Below are 27,268 nucleotides of genomic sequence, written 5' to 3' on the forward strand. Positions count from 1 at the left end.
GCACTGTTGTGAACTAAAGGGGCTGTATTGGTAATAGAGACAATGAAAGCAGAGAAATCAACACAAAATGATACACAGCCTAATAACAATACATTGTGCAATTAATGTACATAAACATTCCCTTCAGCAAGACCTTCCTCACCCCCATTCCCAACATAATCCCTCCAAATTCACCCTGCATCAAGGAAGCAAGCAGCACGGTGCCTCATGCCTGCCTTCTTGAAGGGGGATTCAGAATCATGGTTCAGTGCATCAAAAATAAAAATAAAAGCAAATTAAAACTGGGAGGAATCAGAGGCAACAGGGCAAAGAGGAAGTATCTGTTCATAAAAGCTAGCCTGCAGCTATTGAGATTTCCTTTGCACCCTCAAAGGCCTGCAAGCTCCGCAGCATACTTCCTCGTCACCCTTCTGCCTGCCAGCCCCCAGGGAGACCAGAGCCCTGAGTGGAGTACCTAACACTTAGCACAGGAGCCTGGCAGAGGGAGCAGCACACTTGCCGGCATTAGAACAGCCTCAAGGCTGTCTGCAGAAACGCCAGACCTCAAATTACTGATTTAAAAAGCCAACTGCACACAGGTCTGGAAACCACACAGTTGGAGGTGCTTTTTTGTTTGTGTTTTGTTTTTTTTTGGCCCCCAGGGAAGGTTCCTCATCCCTCGTGGAAGTGCCATTGCCAGAGCAAACTGCTGGTGACACAGCTCTTGTTCTTCACGGGGGGGAGCCTACCCTTTCTCATTTATATTTTGCCTCTGCTTGAAAATAGAGGGCAGCTACAGGTCATCCACAGGACCCCGTGACAACGTGCAGCCCCTCAGCTGTTTCAGTAGACCCGCGTCTGAGGGTTATCGACCAACCACATGGAAGAACCTTTTACCCACATCATCACTTCAGGCTGGAGCTTGACAAAAAATGGAATCACTCCCCTGCACAGCATTCAGGGCCACCTATCCATAACCCATCCACGCCCTAGCTCTGCCTCCAGTTTCCACAGAGCAACAGACCAGCTCCTGTGCTGCTCCCCTAGCCGAGGGGTGTGGTTCTCCAGTCACCAAGCCTGCACCTGCATTTGTCTGGTGCAAGGAGATCGAGCTGTTATGTTCATTTATACCAAACTGCAGAGAAATAAAACACGGGCACATGGGAATTATGTGCTTGTGAAGACACGGAAGTGCTCCAAGCTCAGAGAGCATGGCCTACTTGTAGGGTGACATTCACTGCATGCTGAGAAGGAGGACAAAACCTATACATGACGCTGGACCTTGTAGGGTGGATGAAAGTGAGACTTCCACAACATGCCACCCTTGTTACGGCCTCTTCGGGGGGGGTGCAGGGCACCCATGCACCTATAAACCTGCAAGTGAGAACTTCCATGTCTTACTACATAAAGCTTTTTCAAATCCTACATACAACTTTGGGGGGAAAAATAAGCAACTGCTATAGTCCCAAGAACTACAGCTTTCTTTAAGGCACAGTTCAGACAACCCATAAATCAGTTTCCTCCCTACTGCTAATATGTGTTTAAAAGCAAACAAAAAAGGGGGTAACTGCTTAGCTAAAAGCAGTCAACTGCGAGTTACCTTCTGATTTAAGTGGAAGACCTGGCAAAAGCCCGATGGAAGCCAGAACTGAAGGTAAATCATGCAACAGAAGACAACTTTGAGCCCAGCATAAAAACGCGTTGAGAAGTCTGCTGACATAAATTTCATGCTGAGAGTGTCACAGCTGTGTGCCTTCACCCCAGGTGTAGCGCCAGGGCCAGATGAGACTTGGAGGGTGTCAAAGCCCACTCTGGCATTTAGAAACTGAATTCTGGTATCCTTTCCAGGGGAGCAGTCAGGGGACAGGATTTCTTCCTATTAACCAACATGGTCAAAGTCAAGATCTCTCTTTGCTGAAGCCCTGGGTCTTCTAACAAAGTCTAACAAAGTCCTATGTTCCCATTATTTCCTCTAAAGACCCCCAGCACTGCAAAATTCCTTTGTCTTCCCTCCCACGTCCGCTTTCCTTCCTGAAGATTTGGGTAATATTGTTGAGTACCAAGAACCAAAGCACCTTGGTCTCAGAAGTACCATGAGGCAGACACTCACAGGTTAACCCCAGGCTGCTGCCTCAGGATCAGTCACTGACCTAGAAAGGGGAAATCCTTATCACAGCAGCTTGTAGAGGTCTGAGAAACCCGTGGCACCAGAACATCAAGTCGGTGCCAGGAAGTCCAGTCATCACCTGTGTTGGCTCTTGTCCAGTGGGACACCACTGCATCGGAATTGCCGATGGCCAGCCAAGTGCTTCGATAGCAGAAACGTCGGAGATACCAACAAGAATACATACTTGCGCCCCAAAGCTAGCATTCCCCAATGAATTACTACCCTCCACGGGGTAGCGAAGGCCCTTCACGAGGCCAAGGAGATGGACAGCTGCCAGGAACAAGGCAGGACTGCTTCAGCGCGCTGTTGCCCAGCCCTGCCACCTTCCTCTGCTCCTTCCCACTGCCAGGGAAGCACAAGCCTGGAGAGCCCTGACACGCACACAGAGCTCCACAAACCTTGCTGAATATTTGCACAGGAGCAAAGAAAGCTGCCAGCCCCTTGGCCTCATGCACGCAGTAGGTCAGGACAAAAGGGACTCGACTCCAGGAGTCACCATAGGTGCTCCAGCAGCAGGCGCGCTACCTGGGTCATACTCCTATATACACTGCCAAGGGAGAGCCTTGTCCTGAGCCTTCTGCGTAGCGCCTCCTGGTTACGTCACCTCCAGGGAATCAGCTCTGGAGAGGACCAGGATAGCTGTGGAGTCTCCCCAGTCTTGTCAGTCCCTGAAGAATCCAAGCTGGGCTCAGCCCCACCCGGTGCCCCTCAAGAGGGCAGAGGGTTAGGGGTAGTGTGCTTGGATGAAAGACAGGACATCCTCCTTTGATAGCTTCTCTGGATCTTGCCTTTTCTGAGAGTCGTGCACTTTGACACCTTCCCCCCACTCCCAGAAGAGGCGGCTGTAATGGCAGACACTGTGGACAGAGAAGAGAGTGGGATTAGTATGGCAGAAGAGGGGAAGGAAAACCCTGTCATCCTGTTAGCCACAAAGTGCACTACAGGCACAGCTGCTCTTGCGCTGGGAGCCACACAGGTACTCTATCTAAGGGGTGCCTTAGACCAGTACATCCATTCGCTCATCTTACAAACTTTATAGCCCATAATGTACAGGAACTTCCTAGCCTAAGAGATTTCCATGGAAGCAAACTTATTAATTCTAACTTCACTCAAGAGTCAGTTCAGTATTTGCTGGAAGGAGACAGATCATTAGGGAAAACCTCCCTCTCTTCCCTCCACAAGTTTTTCAGAGGATGAAACTGTCATTGCAGGCAATGGAAAGGCATTAATGAAGAATTTAGAAAGTCTGCCAGCAGAAGCAACTAGCAGTCTAATCACTCACGACAAACCTACTAGAATCAGTAATAGCTGTCTTATAGAGCTTTGCAAATGAACAGCCCTTCGTGCTGTACAAAAACAGCTATGACCATCCCTTCCTTCCCCCTGTGTGAAATAACCAAGCTCTACTCGGCTGCTGAGAGTTCCGGTCCTACAACGCCATCTCTCACTCCATCCATCAGGCACAGTCCCCCCTCGCTGCATCAACACAGTCCCAGCCATAATGAAAACAGAGCTGCTAATTACTGCCGACACAGCAGCCTTTTAGTTTTGTACAAGTACTGACACAATATTCATAGCTTATTTAGTGCTACTGTTCTAACAAAGCAGTACTAGCACAGTGACAAGAGCACATGTCAATGGCTAATTACAGACACATTAGTACTCGCTAACCACAACACAACACATCCCTTCTGGAGTCCTACACAAGAGCTCTACTACGTTCTCAGCCTTTCATAAAGGTTCATACTGGCCTATTTCTGGGTACTTCGGCAGAACTAACCCCATCCTGAGGCCTGGAGGGGAAAAAAAACACCATGTGCCTCTCCTTTCACAGTTTTAAGCCCCTTCTCCTATTTAGCTGGTTAAGGGAAGCTTAAAGATTCTTATGAATGCAACTGAAAAGTAGGTAAGGAGATTCAAAGTGAGAGAGTCAGGAGCACTTTTTCACGTCAAGCTGTCACTCAGAGGCAGAGTCCTTGCTAGTGGAGGGTATCTCTTGAGACCACCAGAGGACAAACTGTGCAGAACATCTCCACCCACAAGCCCTGACCTACCAGACAGACACAGAATCTGGTGTACTCAAAGGCTGCCTTGGCCTAGTACCTGGATACAGGTGGCATTCAGCACCCACAGCGTTAATGACAGTCCAGTGACAATCCTTTCCCAAGGGGATACTGCTTTTCTCCTACTCTCTCATTAAACAACCTCTGGCTACCTAAAGCGTATACCAGAGTTTGGGCTAAATTAACTGGGACTGACTTTTAAATTAGCAACTTCCAATGAAGTATCTGAACATACAGAGATGTAATAAACTATAGTTGCAGGACTCCCTGCGTGCAGCGAGGTTCACTCACTCACACTCTGCTGCAGATGGAGGCATGACGTTGTGAGAAGATTTGTGTTATTCATAGCAATCAACAGCAAAAGCAACAACTCCAGATCAGCAGTTTCCTAAATCTGTGAGGTATCAGCTTATGCAGCACACCCTGCTGGTGGCCAAGCTGTGCTTGCAGTGCAAACAACTGCAAAAATATCAGAGCACACCTGAACTCCCTTCCAGCCATCCAGATGCAGCTACCTTTCCACAGCCTCAGCTCTGGCAATTGCCACGGCTAGTACTCACTGAAAGGGTGCGATGGATTCAGCAGGGAGGTCGTATGTTGCTTGCTTGGTCATCTTGTTGAAGAAGAATTTCCTCTTAGAGTTTTTGCTGTACGCCATTGTCCAGGGATCTTGCAGAAAAAGTGTCACAGGGATTAGATCGAAAATGGAATGAGGATAAAAGCATGGTAGAAACGCACATATAGTGCAAACAGGGCCAAGGAATCTATAACAGTGATTCTTCTCTTACTCCTTTTCCCTTTCCTCCCTCAAGACCACCTGCCTTCCACACTTTTGCATTCACTGAGAAAATCCCATTCTCCCTACATTTAAAAATTGACATTCCAAACAGGATGTTTCCATGTACTATTACTCTGGAAAATATCTTTTTGGTAAACAATTATAATCTCAAAAAAGGCAGTCCTGTAAATAAATTGATTTACCCACACAACAGATCAAACTGCAACTGAATAAACTATCACAGAAACACCCTGAACCTTTTCCCAATCTAAGCTATGCTCACTACAACAGTCAATCTCTAGCCATTGGAATACTGCCATTAACTTTTTACAGAGTTACAGGAGGAGTGAGCCTAGTCAAATACTTTTTACTTGAAAGTGCAGAGAAAAAAAATGAAGAGCAGGGGACTCTCTCTTCCTACCATTCACAGTCCGTACGATGTAGAGTCCTGTGGGTACAAAGTGCCGGTCATCCCTGCCTGTGTAGGATAGCCGGGGTACTCCCCCTGAACTCTTGATGACTTTCATCTCTAACCTGAATGTTGAGAGAAGACAGTGATAGAGATTGCTAAACACAGCATCTCCTGTTTCTTCCTTTATCGTCCTCTTGCACGCAATATGACACCCACACACCCCTTCCAGAGCATCACAGTGAAAATATGACAGGATAAATCACCACATCCCTGAAAATCCCACCTCTTGCTTCCCCTGCATGGCTAGAAAAAACAGCCATCTATATCAGGTAGCAAATCTAGTGTTGGAATGAAGGATCTGTGACCTACCACACTGAATCCTAATGGGGTTCCCATTTCAGGTATGAACTCTTAAATCTTTCAAGCCACTGACAGTTCTGCACAAATACTCAAGCGCAGTTGCTTCTCCTACCTCTGCAAAGCACACTGGCCAAGTCTGTGGCATTAGGGCTCAGCAGCATGATTCAAGAGCTTTACAAAATCTTTCTCCAGGACTGCTCAAGCACAAATCAGCACATCCCTCCCATTCCTCTGCTGTCATGCATTGGTGGCTGACAGTCTCTCCATAGGCCCTGAAACGTCTCATTTCAGCCAGTCACTTACCTCACAAAAATCTTCTCCATCTCCTCTAATCTGTACACTTCTTTCACTCTGGGGGGGAAAGAAGAAACAAGAAAAAAAGGCGATTAAAAAAATAAAAACTTGAACTGTCCTCTTTTTCTGTCCCACCTGTAAGAAGCAACAACAGTTCATTCTGTACAGCATGAGGTGGCTGAGTATGACTAAGGTTCACCCTTCTCCAATCTTATGCTTTATTTCTCCTGGCTTGAAAAAACGTGACATCTGCTTTCTCACAGATGGGTTGCTGTAAGCAACATACAAGTGTCCTCACTGCTAAGGAAGCTGTACATTTTTACCTCAGGCTCAGTATACAGAAGAGGAAGAACAGTGAAAGTCAGGTGCTTTTGTTTTCCCATGAGGTAAATTCACCAAGGTCAGCCCCAGGCAGGTTCTGGCCTTGCAGTAAAAGTAAACTGAAAGATCTTCACCATTATCCTGAGAGACACCAAAAACTTGCTAGCTACCTTGAGGTAAAAACAGTTTTGTTTTTTTAATCAGTAAAGACGATTTGGAATCATCATCCTGTTATGTCAAGCTGCTTTTGTTTTTGTTGTTCTGAGATGAAGACGAATCAGAAAGTTTCAAAAGCATTGCCTCTGATCAGACATCCCAACCACCTGTTTGACACATGCTGCTATAATCATCAGGCTTCAAACAGCACAGTTTGAACACCTTTTCATGAGAGCAAAGAACCCTTCTACTACCCATTTTGACAGGCCTCCTCCTTGCTTCATCTTCAGCTCTTGCCAATGCTTCAGGCTCCTCCAGAAATTGTGACTGTCTTGAGTCTGAGTTCCCATTCATCTATCATCAAGCAGAACATCCTCTTTGCCATACTCCAGCCTCTCTTGCAATATCATAGCACTTCTAGCTAGACTGAAAGCCTTCTGAGACAGAAACTATTTTGTCCACAATATGTATCTGATACCCAGCACAACAATGCTCTCGTGATCCGCTATAGCAAAATTAATGAAATAGAAAGTCAGGAGGCAACCAAAGCTGAAGCCCTTTGTTAGAAACTTTCTTGACATTGTAACTAAAACTTTCTCCTCAGGCTAACCATCTGGAGATTGCAAACGCTGATACACATTGCATTTATCTAACAGCCAGCTTCTCTGTACCTCTGCTGACCCTTCAGGGCAGACAAGGACATAAAAGACTGCAATAAGCTAGCTGTGCGGTAGACATCAGCACACATCTGAGACCAGCGCTGGCCAGTCCACTATGATGAAAGCGTGAGTGTCTGGTGTGTGAAAGGAGGGCACAAATTCTCTACTATCAGCCTCACCTCAGATATTGAAAGGACTTTTAGCCTCTTTCCAGTGAAACCCAACTATGAATTTCAGCTTAAAGTTTAAGTCCTTCATCTCCTTATCTTCATCCTTGAACACAGCAAAACCAAGGCATGCAAGGCTGAGGGAAAGAAGAGTCACTCACCGGATCGGGTTCATATCTGGCCGGCTAGGTTTGGAAACAGCTTTGACAAACTTCTCCGCCAGTTGAATCCTGAACAAGAACAGAAAGAGAGTCCTACAATTGAGCTAGATCTTTGGTGTTCCAGGAAGGTAACAGTTTCAGCAGAATAACCAACCAGACACTTCAGTACTTGCAGATTGCCTCCACTGCTCGCTAAATGGGCACTTGAGAAACAGGGTTTTTTTTGTTTGTTTTTTTTTTTTTTTTAACCACACCCTCACAGTTCAGTGCCCAGTGATACTGGCTACTATGGATACTGACCCATATCCATTCGGAATGGGTTTCCATAGCCTCCTCTACAAGCCCGTGTATTGCTGAACACATTGATGCCTAAACAGGCAAGCAAGACTAGGAGACACATCATTCCCCTGAGGAAGGAAACAGAGGGTCTTTCCTTCTCCCTGAGCCACTTATCAGCTAGGCTCATGCATATTCCCAGGGTGCTCAGTTTATCCATACTGTGCTTGGCTCACTCCAGACTAAGAATGGAGCTAGACCTGCCCTCATACACAGAGACAGTACAGACAGAAAAGGCTATACCCACTTCACTTTGAGGTGGTTCAGTCACAGTTCATCGTTACAGCAGTGTTTCAGCTGAATGCACTTGTCTCCCTGTGCTCAGCATTCTGCTATTAGCATGAAAAACATTTCACAGTCACTCTGACTCACGTACAAGAAAGAAACTTCTCCAGAGCCTACGTACCTCTGGTTGAAATGCTGGTTTCGGACATCATTGCCATTCAGCACCAAGACATCAAGGATGTGGATAGCGCTGATTTTTCGCTGCGCTTTCCCCTGCAGAAAGTAATATGTAAACTTACTACTCGGACTGTCTGTTGCTATTTCAGCTTCTTTTATAGCTTTTCTTTTCTATTTTTTTTGGCAATGCATCATTCTCTTCCAGAGAGAGAGCACCTTTCCAGATACTAGAAGCATGCCAGTTCCCTGCAGCCCATTGCGTAGTAACACGCCAGCCTCCAAGAACCGGCATATCTCAACTACACAGTTGTCTCAAGGGAGGGAGAGAAAGCAGGACCACAGCTACCATCACCAGCTCTCTGGCACAATAGTGCCTCATCAGGTAGCACAGCACAGAGCCCAGTGTACTACAGCATCCTCATTTGAGGTGCCAGAGGATACCCACACTCCCAGGCAGCAACACCTTATATTGTGAATATACCTCAAGGGTCTTCTTCCAAGGCCTGCAATCACTACTGCACAGTTATGTACCCGAAGAGCCACAGAACAGATTAAGTCTTAGTGGCAATGTCACCTGCTGCTACATGTAGGCCAACAGTATGTCAGGTCCAAAGGGCTTTCAAAACTGTGTTAAAAGCTCATCTCTCTAGCACTGGACAGAAAGAAGGAACTTAATCTGAAACAGTTTCTCTAAAGATCAAACAAAATAAACCTTCACACCTGGCACAAATGGAACATTTATTCTGCAGTACCTTACAGAGAATAAGTGAAACTGCTCATTCTATTTACAGCCACTTGTAAGAGAAAGAATAGCTTCCTACCTCTCCTTTCAGCTCATGAACAATCTCCACAGAGAGAAGGGTATCTCGTGGCAGCTCAGTTTTCAAATCCAGTTTTGTCCAGCGGTCTGACTGGCGACCATCCCATGTGTAGATCTGTGATTTCTGCGTATAGAAGGCAGAGTCAGATTCACCCAAGGCCTCATGAGGGTAGGGATGGAAGAGAGACCTCTGACCAACTGCAGAGCATTGTCGAAGAATCTTTTTGTGCTAGGCCGTCACAAGCAGTTTCTTTGTGGGAAATTTTAAGGAAGAACCTCAATCTCTACAGCAAAAGCACAAAAACATCGTTTCTAATCGGTCATTAACTTTTCATACCTATATAATGAACCAGAAATAGAACACCTTTAAAAGGACAGTGAAAGTAATTAGAGACACTAGCAAGAGTACGGGTCTCTGTGTAGGCTGGAATTACAAAAACAGGGTTAATTACAGTGAAAAGTAGTGAAGTCAGGAGAAAGAAACATAAAATAACTAGCAGCATCCAGGACTGCTGATAAGAATCCTTCCTGGCCTTTGAGGTCAGGAAAGAATGGGATGAATTTGCAAGGCAAAATAGTAGCACTGAAATGAACCAGCAGAACTCCTGGATGTAAAGTCTGACTGTTCTCAGGACTTACCCCTAGTCCCAAGAGGAACTTCTGCTCACTTCCAGCCACCATACACCGGTAATCTAACACTTGGCGGATTTTTTCCAGTGTACTGGAGTTCAGAGGAGTGGGTTTGTAACTGAAGGTATCAATATCCGTGCCCTAAAGAATAACGTATGGAAAAGGCAAGTTAGATACAATGCATCAACAGATAGGTAAATGCAATTTCTCCATAAAACAATAATCCAGGACTTCTTACTCTCAATTCCTGCAGGGAAAAGGCCTATTTATACAAAAGAACTCAGAAGAAGCAGAAGCAGCGTCTGCGTGAAGTCTTACCTGGATCAGCTCAAAGAACTTGGACTTGGGATCTGAAGATGAGGGAGCAACACGGGCCTGATCAGGAATCTGAAGGAAAATCCAAACAATTGATAATAAGTGTTATTCTTTTACGTGTTTTGCGTGAACCTTTCTGGTTTCAATACATGACAGAACATCTTGCCCCCTGAAACTCCTGCTCTTGGGGCTTCAGTTGCTGGAGAGGTCATCTAGCAAAGAAAAGGTCTCAGATGTTTTTCAAATTTAACATAGGTATACTATGTCTCAGAGGAAACATTGAGGCAGCTTCAAAAAGTTTCAGGCTACATCTTTGATTCCATCCACATTTCAGTGAAACGCTGCCATATGTATGACCTCACTACAGTCAAAGGCTCAGGAAAGAGAACGTGCAGACTCATAAAACAAGACCCTTTGGAGAGCTCTACTGCATGAAAACCACTAGGTGCTGAGTTCACTCTGTATGCTATCGAACATTCTCAGCTGCAGCAAAGCAGAGGAATCAGATGCCTGCTCAGTTAAGCCATACACATAACCTACAAGCATCATCCTATTTGTTTACATGAAAAGCTCCAAATAATCTTTGACCTTCCCCCAGGACAACATATTAGGCCTCTGGTTAGAAAGCTTATCTGTACTCTGGCTCCATCCTTATTTCATCACAACAAGGATTTTATCACCTTTACAATCTCCCTGCTTCGCAGCTTACTTACCCCCCATAGCTGGAGACACTCTTTTCGGATTTCAGCCTGCCGTGGCTCGATCAGCGTCCTCAAGAGAAAAGAAGCAGACTATTAAAATGGTGAAACCTCCTTGCTCTCACAGCATTAGCATATCCCAGCCCCATCCAATTTGCATCTTTCATTGTCAGGCTTGGGAATGACAAACATACAGTGCTCCTCAACAGGTTACACTCAAAAGAGGCTCCTGCTTCCCTCCCCACACAAAAAAAACGTTAATGTTAGGATTCATTCTTAGACAATTTCTGGCTCTCAGGCTCACTCAGCTTTCTATTATGTGATCTCTGAATGACCCCTGAACAGAAAAGTCACGTCAGGGAAATAGCTATACATTGCAATAGCTTTAGGTTTTTTGAACGTGAGAAATTCATGTTGCATGCTTTAGGTAACTCTAGGTACATAACTTAGATGCTCTGATTAACCCCTGAAAAATTAAGAACCATGCCCATCTTAACCAATTACTGTAGGGTTGAACATACCAGCCAGGTACGAACATACCAGCCTGCTAAGAAGCAGGCCCATGTATGTTAATCAGAAGGCACGCAGTGCATGGTAGCCTTCTCAATAAAGGTGACAACAGACCATCAACCTTCAGGACTCCTTCAGCTACCCACACTTTTCTGCAAGCAACTCAGGCAGAGACAAACTGAGCTACCTAAAAGCACTATTAATTTTCCTGGCTCTAAAGGTCAAGTAAAGTACCAGCTCAAATTAAGAACACATTAAAGAAGGGCAAAGCAATTGATTTACAGTAAGTTAGTTCAATCCTCACTGAAAGCCAGAGGAATATACTCACGTGTCTTGAACAAAGGCACGAATTTTAGCTAGCGCCTTTATCTGAACTTTGCAGTGGCTAAAAGAGATGGAAAATTTCAGTCAGGGAGCAAGTTTATCTACACCAAGATCAAACTACATGGAAGATTACTGGGACAACAGGCAGAAGCCTGACTGATCCTCAAAGAGAATCACTGGATCATTGTCAGCATGAATCAGAGTGACCAGAAGTCCACCAGCAAGAACTAGGCACTATCCTCCTTTCCAGTCTACACAGGAGGACGGTACACAGAAGCCAAACAGTCACTCACAGTAATAACCCCTCTCTGCACAGGGCCCCTCTGCCCTGCTAAGCCTCTTGGAACAGAAGCAGAGCAGTGCAGCAGCATCAACGAGCCTCTCCATGAGTGCAAGCATCTGCAACTGAAAGCTGTTTTGGCTGACCTGCCTACAGCCAGCAGCCCTCCTTGCCCACAGGCACTCACTTTTCATTGGACTGGACGATGTAATCATAGAAATCCTGGTCCCCTTTGATCACGTTCAGTGGGACAACTAGATTCACATCCACATCGGAGTTGCGCAGCTGGTTGAGTCTGATGTTCACCATGAAGAGGTAGTCCCGCACGTCCTCAGTCCCTAGCTTTAACCCTTTGCATATCACATACCTGCAGAGCAGAGAGATCATTTGCGTTCGGGCCTTTCCACGCAGCCAACTTTCCTGCCATGCTCCCATTGTCAGGACAGTATCCCAAATCCCAGGAATTCTTTCCCCCAGGCAGCCCCAAGAAGGTGAAATTTCACTTATCACAAAGTCATTATATGTCAGTTTCCACTTTCCAAAAAGATTGGGAAATTCAACCCTATTCAAAATGCCACAGATCTCCCTAAAGTAGTAAATCAATTCTGCTAAACTTGACAGGTACAATAACAGCATTACATACTCAGTTCCACTGCTACTCTCTCCGGAAGGAATTCAGTAGAGGCAGTGAAAATCAAGTGTACTTTGGCAAATACCCTCTTTACCTTGTCAAACATCATAATTTGATAGGCATCTAAAACATTTTCTCCTCCAAAACAGTTGCCAACTGAGTGAGGTCACAGAGATTCCATTTGCCTAAATTCATCTATCACTGAATTTAGAGGACGGGCTTTCTGTAGTAATCCCTCATGCTCAAGAATCTCACCTCTCCGAGTTAGCAGGACGGCTTGTCACAGGTTTAAAGATGCACACTCGCTCAAAGCAGCAGTACAGCAGATAAACAAGCCCCACACTGAATGGAGTAAACAGGTCAAAGGTTTTGCAGACAAAATGTCCTCCTGGAGCAGAGAGAGGAAGCACAGTGACACCAGCAGATTATAAAGAAACAAGGAGATACCAGGCACCTCACTAATCTTCTCTTCTGCAGAAACAGTAAGTGGTTTTGTACAATTAAACAGTATCTAAAACACTTTCCAAGAAGCAGGCCAATGTGGCTCCATGAACCATCTTCCCCATATCTCTACAGCAAAGGGAAAAGCAGTTTTCTGACCAGGATCAAATCAGTATGCGTGCTTTCTCAAGAGCAAGCCTTCTACCACTCCCTAGCCTCCCTTCCCAGGCCCAAACTATGCCCCTATGGCACTGCAGCATGCTATGCAAAAGCCTCAGAAGAGCAGCTCCATTATGTACAACAAGAAGTTTCGGGCTGGAAGAACAAACTAATTGATGTTACCTAAACAGAATTGCTTGTCATCTAGAAAGAAAAGCATGCATGCCACCCTTTGCCTTCAAACAACTTTTCCAACTTCCCTAAACCAAAAAGCAGTCAGTCTGGCAGTTATATCTACTCAGAGAGGAAAGACTTAAAGAAGGTTACTCCTTATACCATATCATGTTCAAGACTACTGCTAAGCAGATCATTGCCTCAAGTACTTCTGAACACAGGACACAAGATAAATGACAATGGGATAAACATTCCTATCTTCTGCTCTTGTGTGTCAATGCCAAATGCTAACTAAATTCTGCAGAAGAGAGGAACCATCAAAACCAGATACAGCTGTAATGTCCATCACTTGGCAGTAATGGGTTACAGCTAGAACAGCATGAGCTGATGAGCTGGTTTTGATCAGAGATGGCAGATTTAAAGGAGAAAAGCCACAAACTAGAGGGAAGGATGAACTGGATTAGTACCACTGTGTTCCAACCAGCCTGCTAGAATGATCAGAAAGCAGCTGGGCCAGCTGATACCATAAAGCTCAGATATACTATCCAGTTACCACACTATGACCTTAGCCCAAGACAGCTACATAACATATTGTGAGAGATTTAAACTACTGCATTTTACCTCCTGCTCGTAATAAAAAGAAAAACAGACATAGATAGCCTAAGTTTTCTGTCCCAGTTCTCTTAGCTTTGTGACAACCATCTTGGAACGAACGTATATACGCTCAATCCTGTGCAATACAGCCTCATGGCAGGGCAGACTTCATGGCACGTTAATAAAATTCTACGGCATCCTTCTGCAATGTCACCCACACCTGACAGAAGGTAGAAGATGATTAACAGACAGAACATACCTGTCCGGACGATGGACAGTGCTGTAAGAAACTGACAAAGCATCAGCTGTTTGCTTAGGATCTCCTGCAGATTCTCCTGACCCTCAACAGAGAAGCCCTGCAAAGCATATAACATATGATTAGCATCTCCACAAATCTGTTGCTCAAGCAAACAATTCTGTACAGCTAAATCATGTTTTTTTGTTTGTTTTTTAACAATACAAAACACTGCCACCAGGAATTTTAATGACAAGCCTTAATGAATTTCATGTTTTAAGTGCAGACACATCAAATATCATATGCAGACTGAGGTACAAGGTACCGGTTTTGGTCATTAGTGCAGGAAGAAAAAGAAAGGGACTAACCCCATCAGCCATTAAGAAATGCACTCCCTTGTGATCAGTATTGTCCAAAACAAAATTCCGAAAAGCAGTAATGTTCTCTGGGCGAGTAATGTCTCCATCTCCATCAATCCCTCCTTCTCCTGAGGGGAAAGGAAGAGACGATTACTAACGTGTTTGCAAAGATCAGTACAAAAGATCAGTACAAACAGGTGATCTATTGAATGCAATTAACATTTAGTCAGACACTACACAGACCTCAATAAGTGACTAAGCATTAATATATTCCCTGGTTCACCACCAAAGATGGTTGTTAATTTAGAAAAACTATTTAGCTTCTGTGGTCATGGCTAAACAAAGCCATACAATAACCATGCTCAAAAGATGACTTTTATATTAGCCACAACAAATGATAAATCACTTGCTGCCCTCCTCTGAGTCAGGAACTGACTGCATTACAACGTAATATTCTCACCCAAGTAGAAATGACAAATAGCTGAAACCACTAAAAACGTAAGATTCAATCTCATTGCACAGCTCACCTCTTAGTAACATGTTTTTACAGCAAAGGCAAAATTGTTTACATGGTGCTTTGGAAACCTTCAACTAAAAATTAGAATAATTCTAAAGAAACAATCACCTACTTCCAAACACAACATAATTTGGAGTTAAAAAAAAAAACAGCCCCAAAAATTGTTCACATGCAAACAAGTTTATAAAGAGAGTAGGAAAAAGGAAATTCCTATTTTTTTGCATGAAGGCTTGTAATTTTCCCATAAGGCTCTTTAAAGAGATGCATTGCCCCCCCGGCTAGTGTTTTAGAAAGCTCATCTAAGCTGCATTCTAGAGGTTACCAACTCTGACTTCAGAGAAGCCGGAACTTCTAGTTGGCTTTAGTCCCTATAAATCTTCTAAAACTACAGCTTCTATTAACTGAACAACTGCAAGACTAGAAAACAGCAGAGATCAGGATGCATGATAGTGCTTTGATAACCAAATTCCTCGTCAATCACCCTGTCAGTAAGCAAAGCGACACTAGGATTTGTTACTATTCTTCAAAACACAAATATCACAGCAATCTACTTCCTTCCCATCACTGGAAGAGAGTTGTATACATCTCCCTAGATTTTACAGCACAACAGACAGAAAGGGAATCAAGAAAATGCATCAAAGTCATTGGGTTATTCATTTCTCCAGGTATCTCCTTCTCTCCATAAAAGCACTAGTGAGTTATGAAGATCCAAATGCTGCAGGCATTAGAACAAGGCATTTATCTGCCCTGCTGCCCTTGCCACAAACCTTCTCTTTAACACATCTAATCCTGAAGATTAGCTATTCTCTAAGAGTTCATGGTTAGATGTCAAAAGTGGCAGACATCAAGAGTCACAGTGGTGGCAGGATAAAGAAAAACATGCCAGTGGAAAGTCAAACTGGCTACCATCTTCTCTACAGGACAGTCACACTTGAGTTTCCTTTACATGGCCCGAAATAAGAAGCAGGAAGACTATCAATCCTTTTATCTCCCCTTCCTACTCCGTGAGCCTACACAGATAGATGGCACAAACATAAACTAGCTTAACAAGTTACCATCCATGAGGTAAGGTGCAGTAATAGTCTGTTTACGCACACTTTGCCTCAAAGACATGGTAACACATTAGTTTAAACCTCTTTATATTAAAAAGCTCATTTAGTCACAGTGATTCAGGTACAGCTTATAGCCCTAATCTGCTTTAGCTATCTGTACTGAGAGTCCACAACCAATTATCAAAGCAGAGCCACAGAGGTCTGATACAGAAGCATACTGCCAGTCAATCAAGTAAGGCTTCTACCTCTGCCTCTTCTCACAGATCTTTGGGCAACTCATCTAACTCAGTGTGTTTCAGAATTACATCAGTCAAGTGGGAAGAACTATTGTCAAGCCATCTTAAAGCACTCTGCAGTTTTCAGATAAGCGAGTACAAAGTATTACAAGAGGACACACGTCTTCTTGGCAGAATGGAAATAAGTGCAGAAGCGTGACTTGATATGCAAGCTCACCGATCTCAACCCCATTCTCAGAAGACAGCCCCCTTCTACTTTGCAAAATGGTTATCTAGAAACAGGCTCCTCTAAGATCCCCACGTTGGTACAAATGCCAGCCGCACTCCTGATGCAGAAGCTGGAGCACAAGCAAAAACATGAGGTAACGTTCATGCATGCACTACATACCATAGTAAGGTTCAAAGAGCTCACTGGAAGCAGAATAGAAGTCCTCTAGTTTAAAATCATTTGGTCCTTTCAAGGTCATGCCAAATCCTTTTGCGTGCCACTTCCGCCTCCACAAGACATACTCGGAGAAGCCCCCAGGACCAGCACACACATCAGCAAAGTAGAGCAGCTCTGCATCTCGCTCCTTTATCAAGGGCCTCTGCGAAAGGAAACTGAGGAAATTCTACTCACCCAGTAACAGCTCCCCTCAGTTAAACCACACACCATCAACTGCACTACTCAGCCAGAGAAATGTCTTTCAAGCATCTCTTTTCCCAGCCAGTATCCTAAGGATTCTCCTTTCTCTCCACCTTCTCCACTGAGAAAGTACTGCCGTTTGAAAGTTAAAGGGAGGCCCTCACCCCACGGAAGTCCTTCGGGTTTGTAAACATGTAGTCAAAGACATGGTCCATGTTTGCCATCTTCATTGCAGCTCTGTGAACACACAAATAGGGACCTATTAAGTTTCAACCTTGGCTCCCATGGCTGAAAGTGGACATACATGGGAAAGAGGCTGCATAACCAGACGTTCTACAGACCTGTTCAGAAAGAAGACTCCACGGATCATCTCATAGGGGTTGGATCTTGTTCGGGCTCTACGCATTTCTTCTCCATCCAACTCATCAAACACGCTCTGCACAAACAGAAACAAAATCAACCTGGACTTGACATAGGCTCGAGGGATAGGTAAGCATAAGCATTTCCTGTCCTCAAGCTTCTCGCTCCTTAGAGTGCTCTATGCTGGGTTTGATACACCAATACAGAATTTTCTTCTGTCACATAATAAGCACTCTTCTTCTAAGCCACCCCAACTGTTAATCAAATTTAGTGACACTGAAGAGTTCTGTACTGACAGCTCCAGAGCCTGATAGCATGGTTAGCCACCTCAAAAGAAGTCACAGCTGAAGGTATTTCTCTCACAGATATACACACACACACAGCAATTCATAAGGGTATGATCAAATCTAGGAGGAAACATGTAACACAAGAAAAGAAACGGAGCTTGGTTCCTTAGCTCATTCAAGTCTACAGCCTTTCAGTTGGACTAACCCAGAAAGGAACACCACTGATTTTGTTCATCTCTTTGAAGGCTGAGGTACAAAACAGATCGACAAACAGGCAGTAGCAACCAGGATTCTAGGTCACACCAGTCACACAGAGGTAAGAGAGGATGTTCTGAGCTCCTGCCAATCACCAGTCAATTACTCAACCCTTTCAATTGTTTATTTCACTTGCTTGCCCCAAACTTCCACTCTTCACTAAGGAACAGGACTCACCTTGCACCGCAGGACGTTACGTAGCAGCTCTTCGCTACAGAATTCTGTTTCATCTTCAATCACCATCTTCCTCTGGAGCAGGATGAGAACACACAACAGTTAGCAAATATGGCAACATGAACTTGTGAAGGGTGAAGTCTGTCAACCACATTCTAGGTGGTATCAGCAGGAGTAGAGCCAGCAGCTAGAGGAACAATTCTCTCCTATTCAGCATCTTCAGACCACACATGGAATACTTCATACAGCTCAGCACTCCCCAGTACAAGGGGGATATTGACACACTGGAGCAAGCCCAGCAAATGGGCCACCAAGATGACAAGGGTGCAAAAGTATCTGATGTATAAGAGACTGATAGAAAAGCTTGCTCAGAATGGAGACGGAAAAGGCAAGATCCTATTCCTACCTACAATTACCTAAGGGTAGGAAATAAGAGAAAGTTAACCTCAACTCTTCTCAGAGATGCACAGTGACAGGACAAGAAACAATGGACACAAACTGCAACACAATAAATGCCCATTAGCTATATAGATAATTTTGCTAATTGGGTTAGCTAACATTGAAGCAGATGTTCAAAACACTTGTGAGATTTCCGTACTTGGAAATATTCAGAACTCAACCCAACAAGGCCCTGAGAAACCTGATCTAGCTGGATGTGCTTTAGGCAGAAAGCTGCAGGAGCAGTCTCCAGAGGCTTACTCCAGCCTAGATTTTCTACAACTCTTTGACAAGGCAATTGTTTCAGGCTGAGCATTCCCGTGTCTTCTTAGGCTAGTAAGTACTGGGATCTAAAAAACTACCTTCCCCACAGTCATCCACTCCTTCAGCTCCTGGGCATCAGGGATTTCCGTGGTACACTCAAGGCACCAGTCCACCTCCTCGTAGGCACTAGGCTGCAAAAACAAAACATGGGAAGAGTCAAGTAAGATTTTGCTAGCAAAATGTAACTACCAGTTGCTCCCAAAAGGTTTGCCTACCAATCCTACCATAGAGGGTTATGCCATGACTTTAGGGCCCTATAGTTTTTCCTCCTTGCCTAAAACACATTTCATTTCATCAGATTAAAAAAAAAAAAAAACACCACCAACAAAAGAACAGTACTATTCTCTCATCTGATAAATAACCAATAAAGCTAAAGCCTCGTGCTCTCAAGGTACATTTTAGAGACGTTGCAAAGGAGACGGTTGACAAAAAAAAAAAACTTCCTGGTGGCGTTTTACACATCCATTCACACAGTTTCTTCTGAAAGACTCCCTCACTCCATGACTTAATTCAGGATTTAAACATTCTTATGATCTTGGGAAGAAATTGTTTTGGCAGTGAAGACCACAGTGACGCCGCTCTTTCACAAAGAACGGCTGCTAAGATCTCACCTTCTTACATTTGTTATAGCACTATCATCCACAAGAGCAAGTCACAGGTAACAATTGCTGTGAGATGCGGAAACATGGTGAAGAACGAACTCTAAGCCAATAAGCCTACAGAACAGATTACAAATTCCTGGCTCTGGAGGAATAGCCTCTGCTATTATTTCCAATTGCTGAAAACTACTCAAAGAAAGGAGAACCAAGTACAATAAAGCACACCGTGTGACTCAATAGCACTGCTGCCCTTCACTAACAATGGCTGGGACCTTCTGGCTTGGCCTCCACTTGACCAGATCCCTAGGATTCAGTGTTTTTTTGTGCACTGTTTGTTGTTTGTGTGTTGTTGGTTTTTTTTTCCTCTTGAAAACAAGGATACAGCAGCTGTTTTGTATCAAATAATACCAGAACTGGGCTTTAATTTCTTGACAACACCCATTTCTATTTTCCAATTTTCTTCCCTGTTGAGGAGCTTGTCAAGAGACAGGAATAAAACATCACAGCAGTTTAGATACGACTACTAAACACATCCAGAAAAATACTTACAAAAAAGCCACCTACGCAGGTATAAAAAACGACATGCAAAATAAAAAGGGTAAATTCAGAACAGCCTGATAACAGTTTCCCATCACATTCTCTACTACAAGCTCAGAAACAAATCACACAGATCACAGCAACACTCCACCTGAAAGATTTTGTGCCAGACCATTAATGCATGTGACATAAAACAAGTTTTGACATGCTTTGTCATGGGACAAAGTTGGGCCTGGGTCTACCACTTGACAGTAGCAGTTATATCAGCACTATAAAAATATTCCCAGAGAGCAAATCCTGAACCCAGCAATGGAAAAGGGATTCAAAACAGTAAATACTTACCTCTGGCTCATCCTGCCAATCGATATTCAGCTCCCCATCAAATCCTTTGAGGGTCAGCCCAAAGCCTCTCCTTCCCTTCTGATTGGAGGCCTCAACAATATCCTTCCTGCCTTGGCCGTATTTTCCCAGACCTTCTCCTTCCCGAAAGCCCATCTTGGCCTATAAAGAAAACAAAGGGAGCACACTGAGGCAAGTAGATATGAGTTTATGTACTGCCACTGGGATTAAAGACTAGCCCAGAAAAGAGCCATCACACTGAAGTGACTTGGAGCCACTGAGAACTTTTAATCTCAGTAGTGGCTTTCACGACTTAATACTGAGTTCACTCCACTGAGGCAGGAAGGGGAAAAAAAACGGATCTAAAGAATGACGTTTGAAAAGAGAACAAATTAGAAAAATTCAGGAACACACTGCTCCAAAGGAGAAGTAGCAAGAAGCCAGGACACATCCACCACTGTGTTCAGTGGGTTTTTAAATTCATAAACCAGAAGATATTGGCATGAGAAAAAAATCATGTTGTGGTGATATTATTTGTTGTGAACATGCAGTCACATACATTGCAAGTATCAGTTAAAATCCAGCTAATACCCAGATGAGGAATGCAAAACACACTGCTCCTGAAACACACTCCATCCCTTCAGTTCAAAAAAAGATGTTCATTAATTGCTACTTTAACAGCTTTTCTATTTATTATTTTTAGCAATAAGAGAACAACAAAAAAAGCATGAATGCAGCCAATTTTACTCCCTCCAATATTTATCCGCAAAACAAGAAGTAAATAACAGACTTAAGAATTTTCACTTGGATCAATACATCATCCATATGCTCCCTCCTGTGAAAAGCAACAAAGACACTGCTTGTTATCAACCTATATGAGAAGCAGCACAATAATATCAGACAGTTTTTATACAAAGGTACATGGAGTTTACCCATTGCCTTTGCTATCTTTGGAAAGGCAGTCCTTGAAATATGCACATCCAGTGTGACAGCCACTGAGCCTGCTATACATCAGTTCTGAGGACAGACTTCTGAACATCTAGTAATGAAGAACTATTTTCCTTTTACTTACCTAATGCTACCAAGTTGTCCAACCAGACATTCAATCAATCTTTGTATTCAGATTTATGAGGCCTCACAAAGGAGAGCCTTCTGAATTCAGTAGCAGAAGTTCCTGTACCGTGGTGATTGGATCGAGAGTGAACTCTCCAAGAGAAAGGCAGTCTTGTGCTAGAATCAGCAAACTGCAGCCCAGTTACAAAAACGCATGTGGACAGACATGCAGTGATCGGCAACAGGATTTATCCAGAGGGGCTAGATCAGAACCTCACAGCCTCTGGACCCCGCTGAGTTTTGAATTCAGCAAGACTTGAAACTTCCTGCTCCGTATGAGAGATGATAGAGCTGGCTAGCAGCATTCCATCTCCTGGAAAGGCAGCAGCTCCCTGTTCCCACTAGCAAGAACTAGCACTTCCCAGCTTCTAGTGGAGACTGAACTTCTAACTTGGCAAAGGAAGTTACACACTGGTGTACCGTGATGGAAGTTACACGCTGGTGTACCACCAAGCACCGGACTGCTGACCCCTGCTCCTCTGAGAGCAGCACAGCATAAAGAGAGAGCTGAGTTCAGTCCTCTTCCAAGTCCCAGGCCTCCTGTCACATTTCAAGTCATACATAACTATGGCTCATCTTTCCTGCTGCCCCTGGCGATAACGTTTTTGTTTCTCTTGTCAAGAATAGAAATGCTCTCAGGATTATGATGCTCACAATACCACAGTGATGAATTTTGCATTGGGAAATATGTGTAGCAGCACGGACTCAGAGAAACTTTTCTCTACAACCTGCTATTGCCTCTAGACTCAGAAAAAAATTGCTAATTTTGGGACTACCATGAGAAAGAAACAGTCAACAATTTTCTTAAAACTTCCTAGAAATTCTTTCTTCCCCATGCTAACACTGTGTAATGAAGGGCTTGATGATCATCTTCAAAGTTTAGCTGTCACAGTTACTATTATTCACAACTCCATGTGTTTCCAAGAAACTTCTGGCCCTACATAAACCAGAGCAGCACTGCTTGAAAGAAATACCTTAACAATTACGGTAATAATTCTGCAAGGGCAGGCCAGCCAGCTGCCAAGACTAAAAGGAATTAATATCAATCTGAGAATTTGTAAAGGCCTTTCTTACAGGGCATCTGTTAACTCAACCATACATATTTGCAAAATAACACAAGGTAGGGCTCTTTCTCTAGCTCAGCAAACTGCCTGAACCAGAAATCTTTCTCTTCACATTCACCTCCCTGCTCCAAGGCCTGGAATGTGAATTCACCTTTTTTTTTTTTTTAAAAAAGTCAAATCCCCATCTACAAATCTCTCTCCGCCTCCCCCAGCTGCTTATTAGCTGGATCAAACAGAGAACCTCACTATAATAATGATCAGAATCACAGTGAAAAAATCTCAGAACAGACTGGTCTTTTCAGTTTGCTCTCATCAGATCTCGATAGTTTGGACCCAAACTATTTTGACCTACCATGAGCTTTTGGGAGACACTGTTGTACATTGAGTAGCGGGATGAAGTACCCTCCACAAGAGAGTCTTGTTTGAACTCATTGCTGAAGACTGGTCTTTTTTCATCGCTTTCACTCTCAGACCCACTGCTGCTAGTGGAAGACTCTGAAAACAAGAAAAGCAAGAGAAGTGAACACACAAAAAAAAGAAGGACAAAAAGCAAGACATCTCAAATAATCACATCAAGAGCTATACAATGCGACTCATTAAATTATCTCAACAAACACTGAGTCTGACAGTACACTTCAGTATCTCAAATGCGTTACAGGAAGCACTCAGGTGCAATATAAAATACCACACGGAACCAACGCTTGGTTATCAACCCCTTTGTCTCAGGGATGCACACCACCTCTCTCAGACAGTGGCTTCCACATACCCCAAAGGGCCTGGCAAACCCCATGCCAGCAGCACAGCAGGCCACGGCATGACCACAATAGTACACTGTGCTGTGTCTGACCTTTACAATAATCCTAGACAGTCCATAGGTTCCCTCCTGAGGATAAACAGCAGTTACTGACACCTTGATAACACACAGTGTTGGATTCTCCTCATTTCCCTACCTAATTAGAGAGGCATGTGCATCCCTGACTTGAACAAAAATCAGGTACACGGACATCTACAAAACGGCCGATAATGCAGAAAGACAGAGCTGCATCCTTTTTAGCACCCCACAAGAAACTTCAGTTGACTCCATCATCTGCCTCAGCAGCGAAAGCCATAAGTTCACTACCGAAAGAGACCATTTTTCACCTCTAAAGAAGTTTACCAATGCATATAAATCCATGCAAAAGAATGGCAAGCTAGGTTAAAAAAAAATGACCAAGGTTCAAGGAAGTTAAAGAAGTCAATCACCCAATCAAGGCAGAAATGGAACACCACACACAGCACGCGCCCCAATTTTTGTCACCTGAAACTGATGCAGCCGAACCTCCATGAGCACCAAACTTTGGGCTCTGCCCGCGACCAGCTCTACCCTGGGATCTATTTGGCCTAAGAACCTAGACCTGGATGAGCTACGCAGTGCTTCACTGCTGCTTCACAGCTGTGAGATGCCCAAACCTATTTCCTCTGAGTGTAGCTGGGAGCTGGGCAGGAATCGGGTGGTAGTCATGTCACAGCTGTCTCAGACTGCCCCACACCAGGTGGGGAGGGAGGGAGGCCCTACAACCCAGGGAGTTCCCCCCCTTTTCCTGTGGTGTGATCACTACAAGGATGAAGCAACGGCACAAATTTCCTTCCTGAAATTTGTCTAGCACCAGCAGTGGGGCAGGCCATAAAGACTACTGGAGCAGCAAACCACAAGCACAGCCGCGCTCTTCATCGGACCTCTGCCTCTCAAGCCTTCCTTGTTCGCAGAGGGCTAGAAGTCATCCTGTACTCCTTTACACAACTACAAGTTGAAATACCTAAGTTACCAGGAGATAACGCAGAAAAATTGCTGTTAATAGAGTTTACCTTTTCCTCTTTATCACTTAAAAAGAAATTAGGTAGCTGCACATGTTTAAAGCATGGTATAACCTAGAAAGGACTGAACTCTTCTTAAATTTTTCTGATGTAAGAAAAAAAACACAATATTCCTCTCCCAACTCACAGACCTCTGTATTTTCCTGTTATGGATAACAGAGCATCAGTGGAGTAACAGGAAACAACTGGAGAATTAGCAAAGGTCATTACAAGAGGTCAGAAAGTGAGAGACCACAGTGAAATATGCGGCTGTAGTTAAAACTGTTTCAATGTGTGTTCAACCTCTGCAGCTGAACTATCACCCTTTAAGGTAACTTCTGTGCTAGAGCTTACAGTACCAACCTTTGAGACTTCCAGCTAAAGACAAAGAAAGCTATGACACAGCATGTTTGCAATATTATATGCCCATCTTGCTTTCCAAACATCTGTCATACAAGCTACATTTCTCCTTCCTTCACAAAGTTCTTAGAGATGAACTGGATCAAAAAGGATTTTACTTTAGGACCAGTTACTGCTTTCTGCTTCTCCAGTCCACGGCTTCAATTATCTTTGATGCCTGCTTTTGATCTGTTTTTTATTATCGTTATTTTTTATTTTCCAGGTCTCATGATATGCCTCAAGCACAATACCTGTTATAAAATCTCAAGAAAGTTCCTTTAAATCTCTTCTTACTTTTAACATTCACTAGGCCATGATCAGCAAATACATGCACCATATCTCAAAACACTTCTCTCTTCCAACCTACTTTTTTTCATCTGAAACCACAACGGGTGTAACAGACTACCAAACATTTAAACCTATCCAGAATGTCTTCCTTGAACTGCATTGACTCGTTCCATAAAGTTTCACAGCCTATTTTGACCCATAACTGAACTCAATAATAAAAAGGAAAAAAAAAAAGAAAAACTGTTTTGAATTTTTCAGCCTAGTCCTGCATTCTGTTCCTGATAGTCTTTATCCCAACTCCAACACCCTACAAGTCTACCTCCTCATTCACTTGTGGTCTTGCAAGACACGTACAAACACCGTACCCTGTCACTACGCCTACTCCCAAACTGAGCACACATCTTCCATACACATCCCCTTCTGTTTTCACGAGAGGAAGGCTTCGTTCTGTGTTCAGACCCTTTTTCACTAATACTATTATCAAGGGAAATCCCAAGACCGAGAAGCAGCAGGCACATGTATGAGACAACATGAAGTACCACTACCCTGGGAGGGTTTAAAGCGCTCTACAATAGGGATAACAATTGTGTAGGGAACTCTCCTCATCTTTGGTATACTCCAAGTGAGAAAGCAAACTCCAACTTAAAGAACAAAGCAGGCAATTAAGTTAACTAACTCCAAAGCAGTTTTTCTTCCTGAAACCAAATACCTGCAAGCTTCTACAGCTTACAACAGCAGCAACAAAAATCACGCTGAACCAGCAAAAGGGACAGCGCTACAACACAAGAGCCCCAGTCAACCCACTTTGTATGTCTCAATTTCTCCCATCTGCTAAAAATGTGGCAGTAATATTGGTGTGGGTTTTTTTTCGTTGTTGTTGTTTGGTTGGTTTTTTAATACAATGAGGCATTATCATAGAATTATCTAGTTGGAAAAGACCTTCAAGATCATCAAGTGCAACCATTAACCTGACCTAACGAGTCCCATCACTACGCCACATCTCTTAGTGCCCTGTCCACACATCTCTTAAACACCTCCAACATGCAATCATTAGGATTGGAAAAGCCCTCCAAGATCAGCTGGTCCAACCATCACCCTACTACCATTATCACTCACTAAACCACGTCCCTAAGCACCATGTCCAACCTCTCCTTAAACACCTCCAGGGACGGTGATTCCACCACCTCCCTGGGCAACCCGTTCCAATGCCTGACTGCTCTTTCTGAGAAGAAATTTCCCCTCAAATTAAATAAGTCAGCCTTAAATAAGATTCTCCTAAATAATGTCATGCTCTGTTACTGCACAGCCCCTCGCTACTGGAAGTTTCAAAACCAAAAGTAGCACCTGAGCCTGAGAAGGCTAACACTGCTCACATACGACCAGAATTCCACAGCTTTGGGGCATGCAATTGTCATCCACCTCCACCTTCCACACCTCGTGGATGAGGGCCACGGATGAGGATTTAGACGTGCCCCCAGCCCCCACCCGTTGGCTGGGCCCCCACAGCAGCCCGCCGCACCCTGCCTCCAGCCTCACCTTGCGTGGTATGATTGCTGAACTGCGCCTCGTCGTCTGAGGTGGAGCTGAGGGTCAGCCCCAGGTCTTCTATCTTCTTCTTCTGCTTCTTCTGGGGGCTGCCGAAGTCAGGCTCGCTCCTCCTCTTCATCGTGCCTGCAAGGAGCAGGTCGCAGCCGCTCAGCGACGCACGGACCGACCTCCCCGCGTGCAGCGAGCAGACCCCAGCCCCCTCACGAGGTACTCACCGCTACGCTTCCCAACTTACCCCTCCCTCAGGCGGCGGCAGCAGGGCCCCCCCGAGCCGCCCCAACACCAACCTCCCCCCGCAAACCCCAACTCCCCCCCCCCCAGGGCTCCCTTACAGCCTCTCACCGCCAAACCCGAACGGGCGCGCACCCAGCCCCGGCGGGACAGCGGGCCGCGAAGCCTCGGCTCCTCCTCCCTGCAGCCGGGAGGGGGGGGGGGGCTCCGGCCGCCGCCCCCCGTCCCCGTCCGCCTGCCCCCGGCCGCTGCCCGCTCCCGGCCCCGCCGCTTTCGTTTCCCCGCTCGCCTCCGCCCCCCGCCCCCGCCGCCGGCGGCGCACGGCAGTGACGCACCGCCCGGCCGCCCGGGCGGAAGCAGCGCCCCCCCCCCGCTTAGCAACGGCGGGGCGGGAAGGGCCCGTCCCTCGCCGTGGTGCTGAGGGGGAGAGGGCCCCTTACGCGTACATACCCGTTGTGTATGCCCTACACACACCGTCTGTACACGCACGCGCTCTGAATATTTTATGTATAAGGGTGTACACAAAGCGCTGGCACCGGTCATTCGGCCGTAGCCTCGCGAATGGCATTTTTCTAGGGAAAAGTCGCCCCAGTGCTTCCCCAACCTGCCAGTCCCCCCCCCCTC

General features: G+C 44.8%; 1 protein-coding gene across 3 annotated transcripts; it reads right to left on the reverse strand.

Annotated features, from left to right (window-relative positions):
• Positions 1 to 12: 12 nt before the first annotated feature.
• CMTR1 (cap methyltransferase 1) lies at positions 13 to 26,947 on the reverse strand. Of its 3 annotated transcripts, none has more exons than XM_080586155.1 (24): positions 26,780 to 26,947; positions 26,402 to 26,536; positions 22,698 to 22,840; positions 20,172 to 20,330; positions 18,732 to 18,824; positions 17,935 to 18,006; positions 17,197 to 17,291; positions 17,020 to 17,092; positions 16,619 to 16,817; positions 14,435 to 14,553; positions 14,091 to 14,187; positions 12,719 to 12,851; positions 12,020 to 12,199; positions 11,557 to 11,613; positions 10,734 to 10,791; positions 10,024 to 10,092; positions 9,715 to 9,846; positions 9,077 to 9,199; positions 8,260 to 8,351; positions 7,518 to 7,586; positions 6,063 to 6,110; positions 5,409 to 5,521; positions 4,770 to 4,878; positions 13 to 3,003 (listed from the first exon to the last, which is right to left on the reverse strand). In XM_080586155.1, exons 2-24 carry the CDS (start codon positions 26,529 to 26,531, stop codon positions 2,871 to 2,873), a joined length of 2,496 nt encoding a protein of 831 aa, XP_080442281.1. In that variant the 5' UTR covers positions 26,532 to 26,536; positions 26,780 to 26,947; the 3' UTR covers positions 13 to 2,870. The 3 variants fall into 3 exon arrangements, with proteins under 3 accessions (XP_080442281.1, XP_080442280.1, XP_080442279.1); XM_080586154.1 differs by having other exon boundaries at positions 26,756 to 26,943; XM_080586153.1 differs by having other exon boundaries at positions 26,746 to 26,943.
• Between the last annotated feature and the right edge of the window lie 321 nt (positions 26,948 to 27,268).

The sequence above is a fragment of the Anser brachyrhynchus genome (assembly GCF_964034855.1).
Source record: "Anser brachyrhynchus genome assembly, chromosome: 3".
NCBI classification, from domain to species: Eukaryota; Metazoa; Chordata; class Aves; order Anseriformes; family Anatidae; genus Anser; species Anser brachyrhynchus.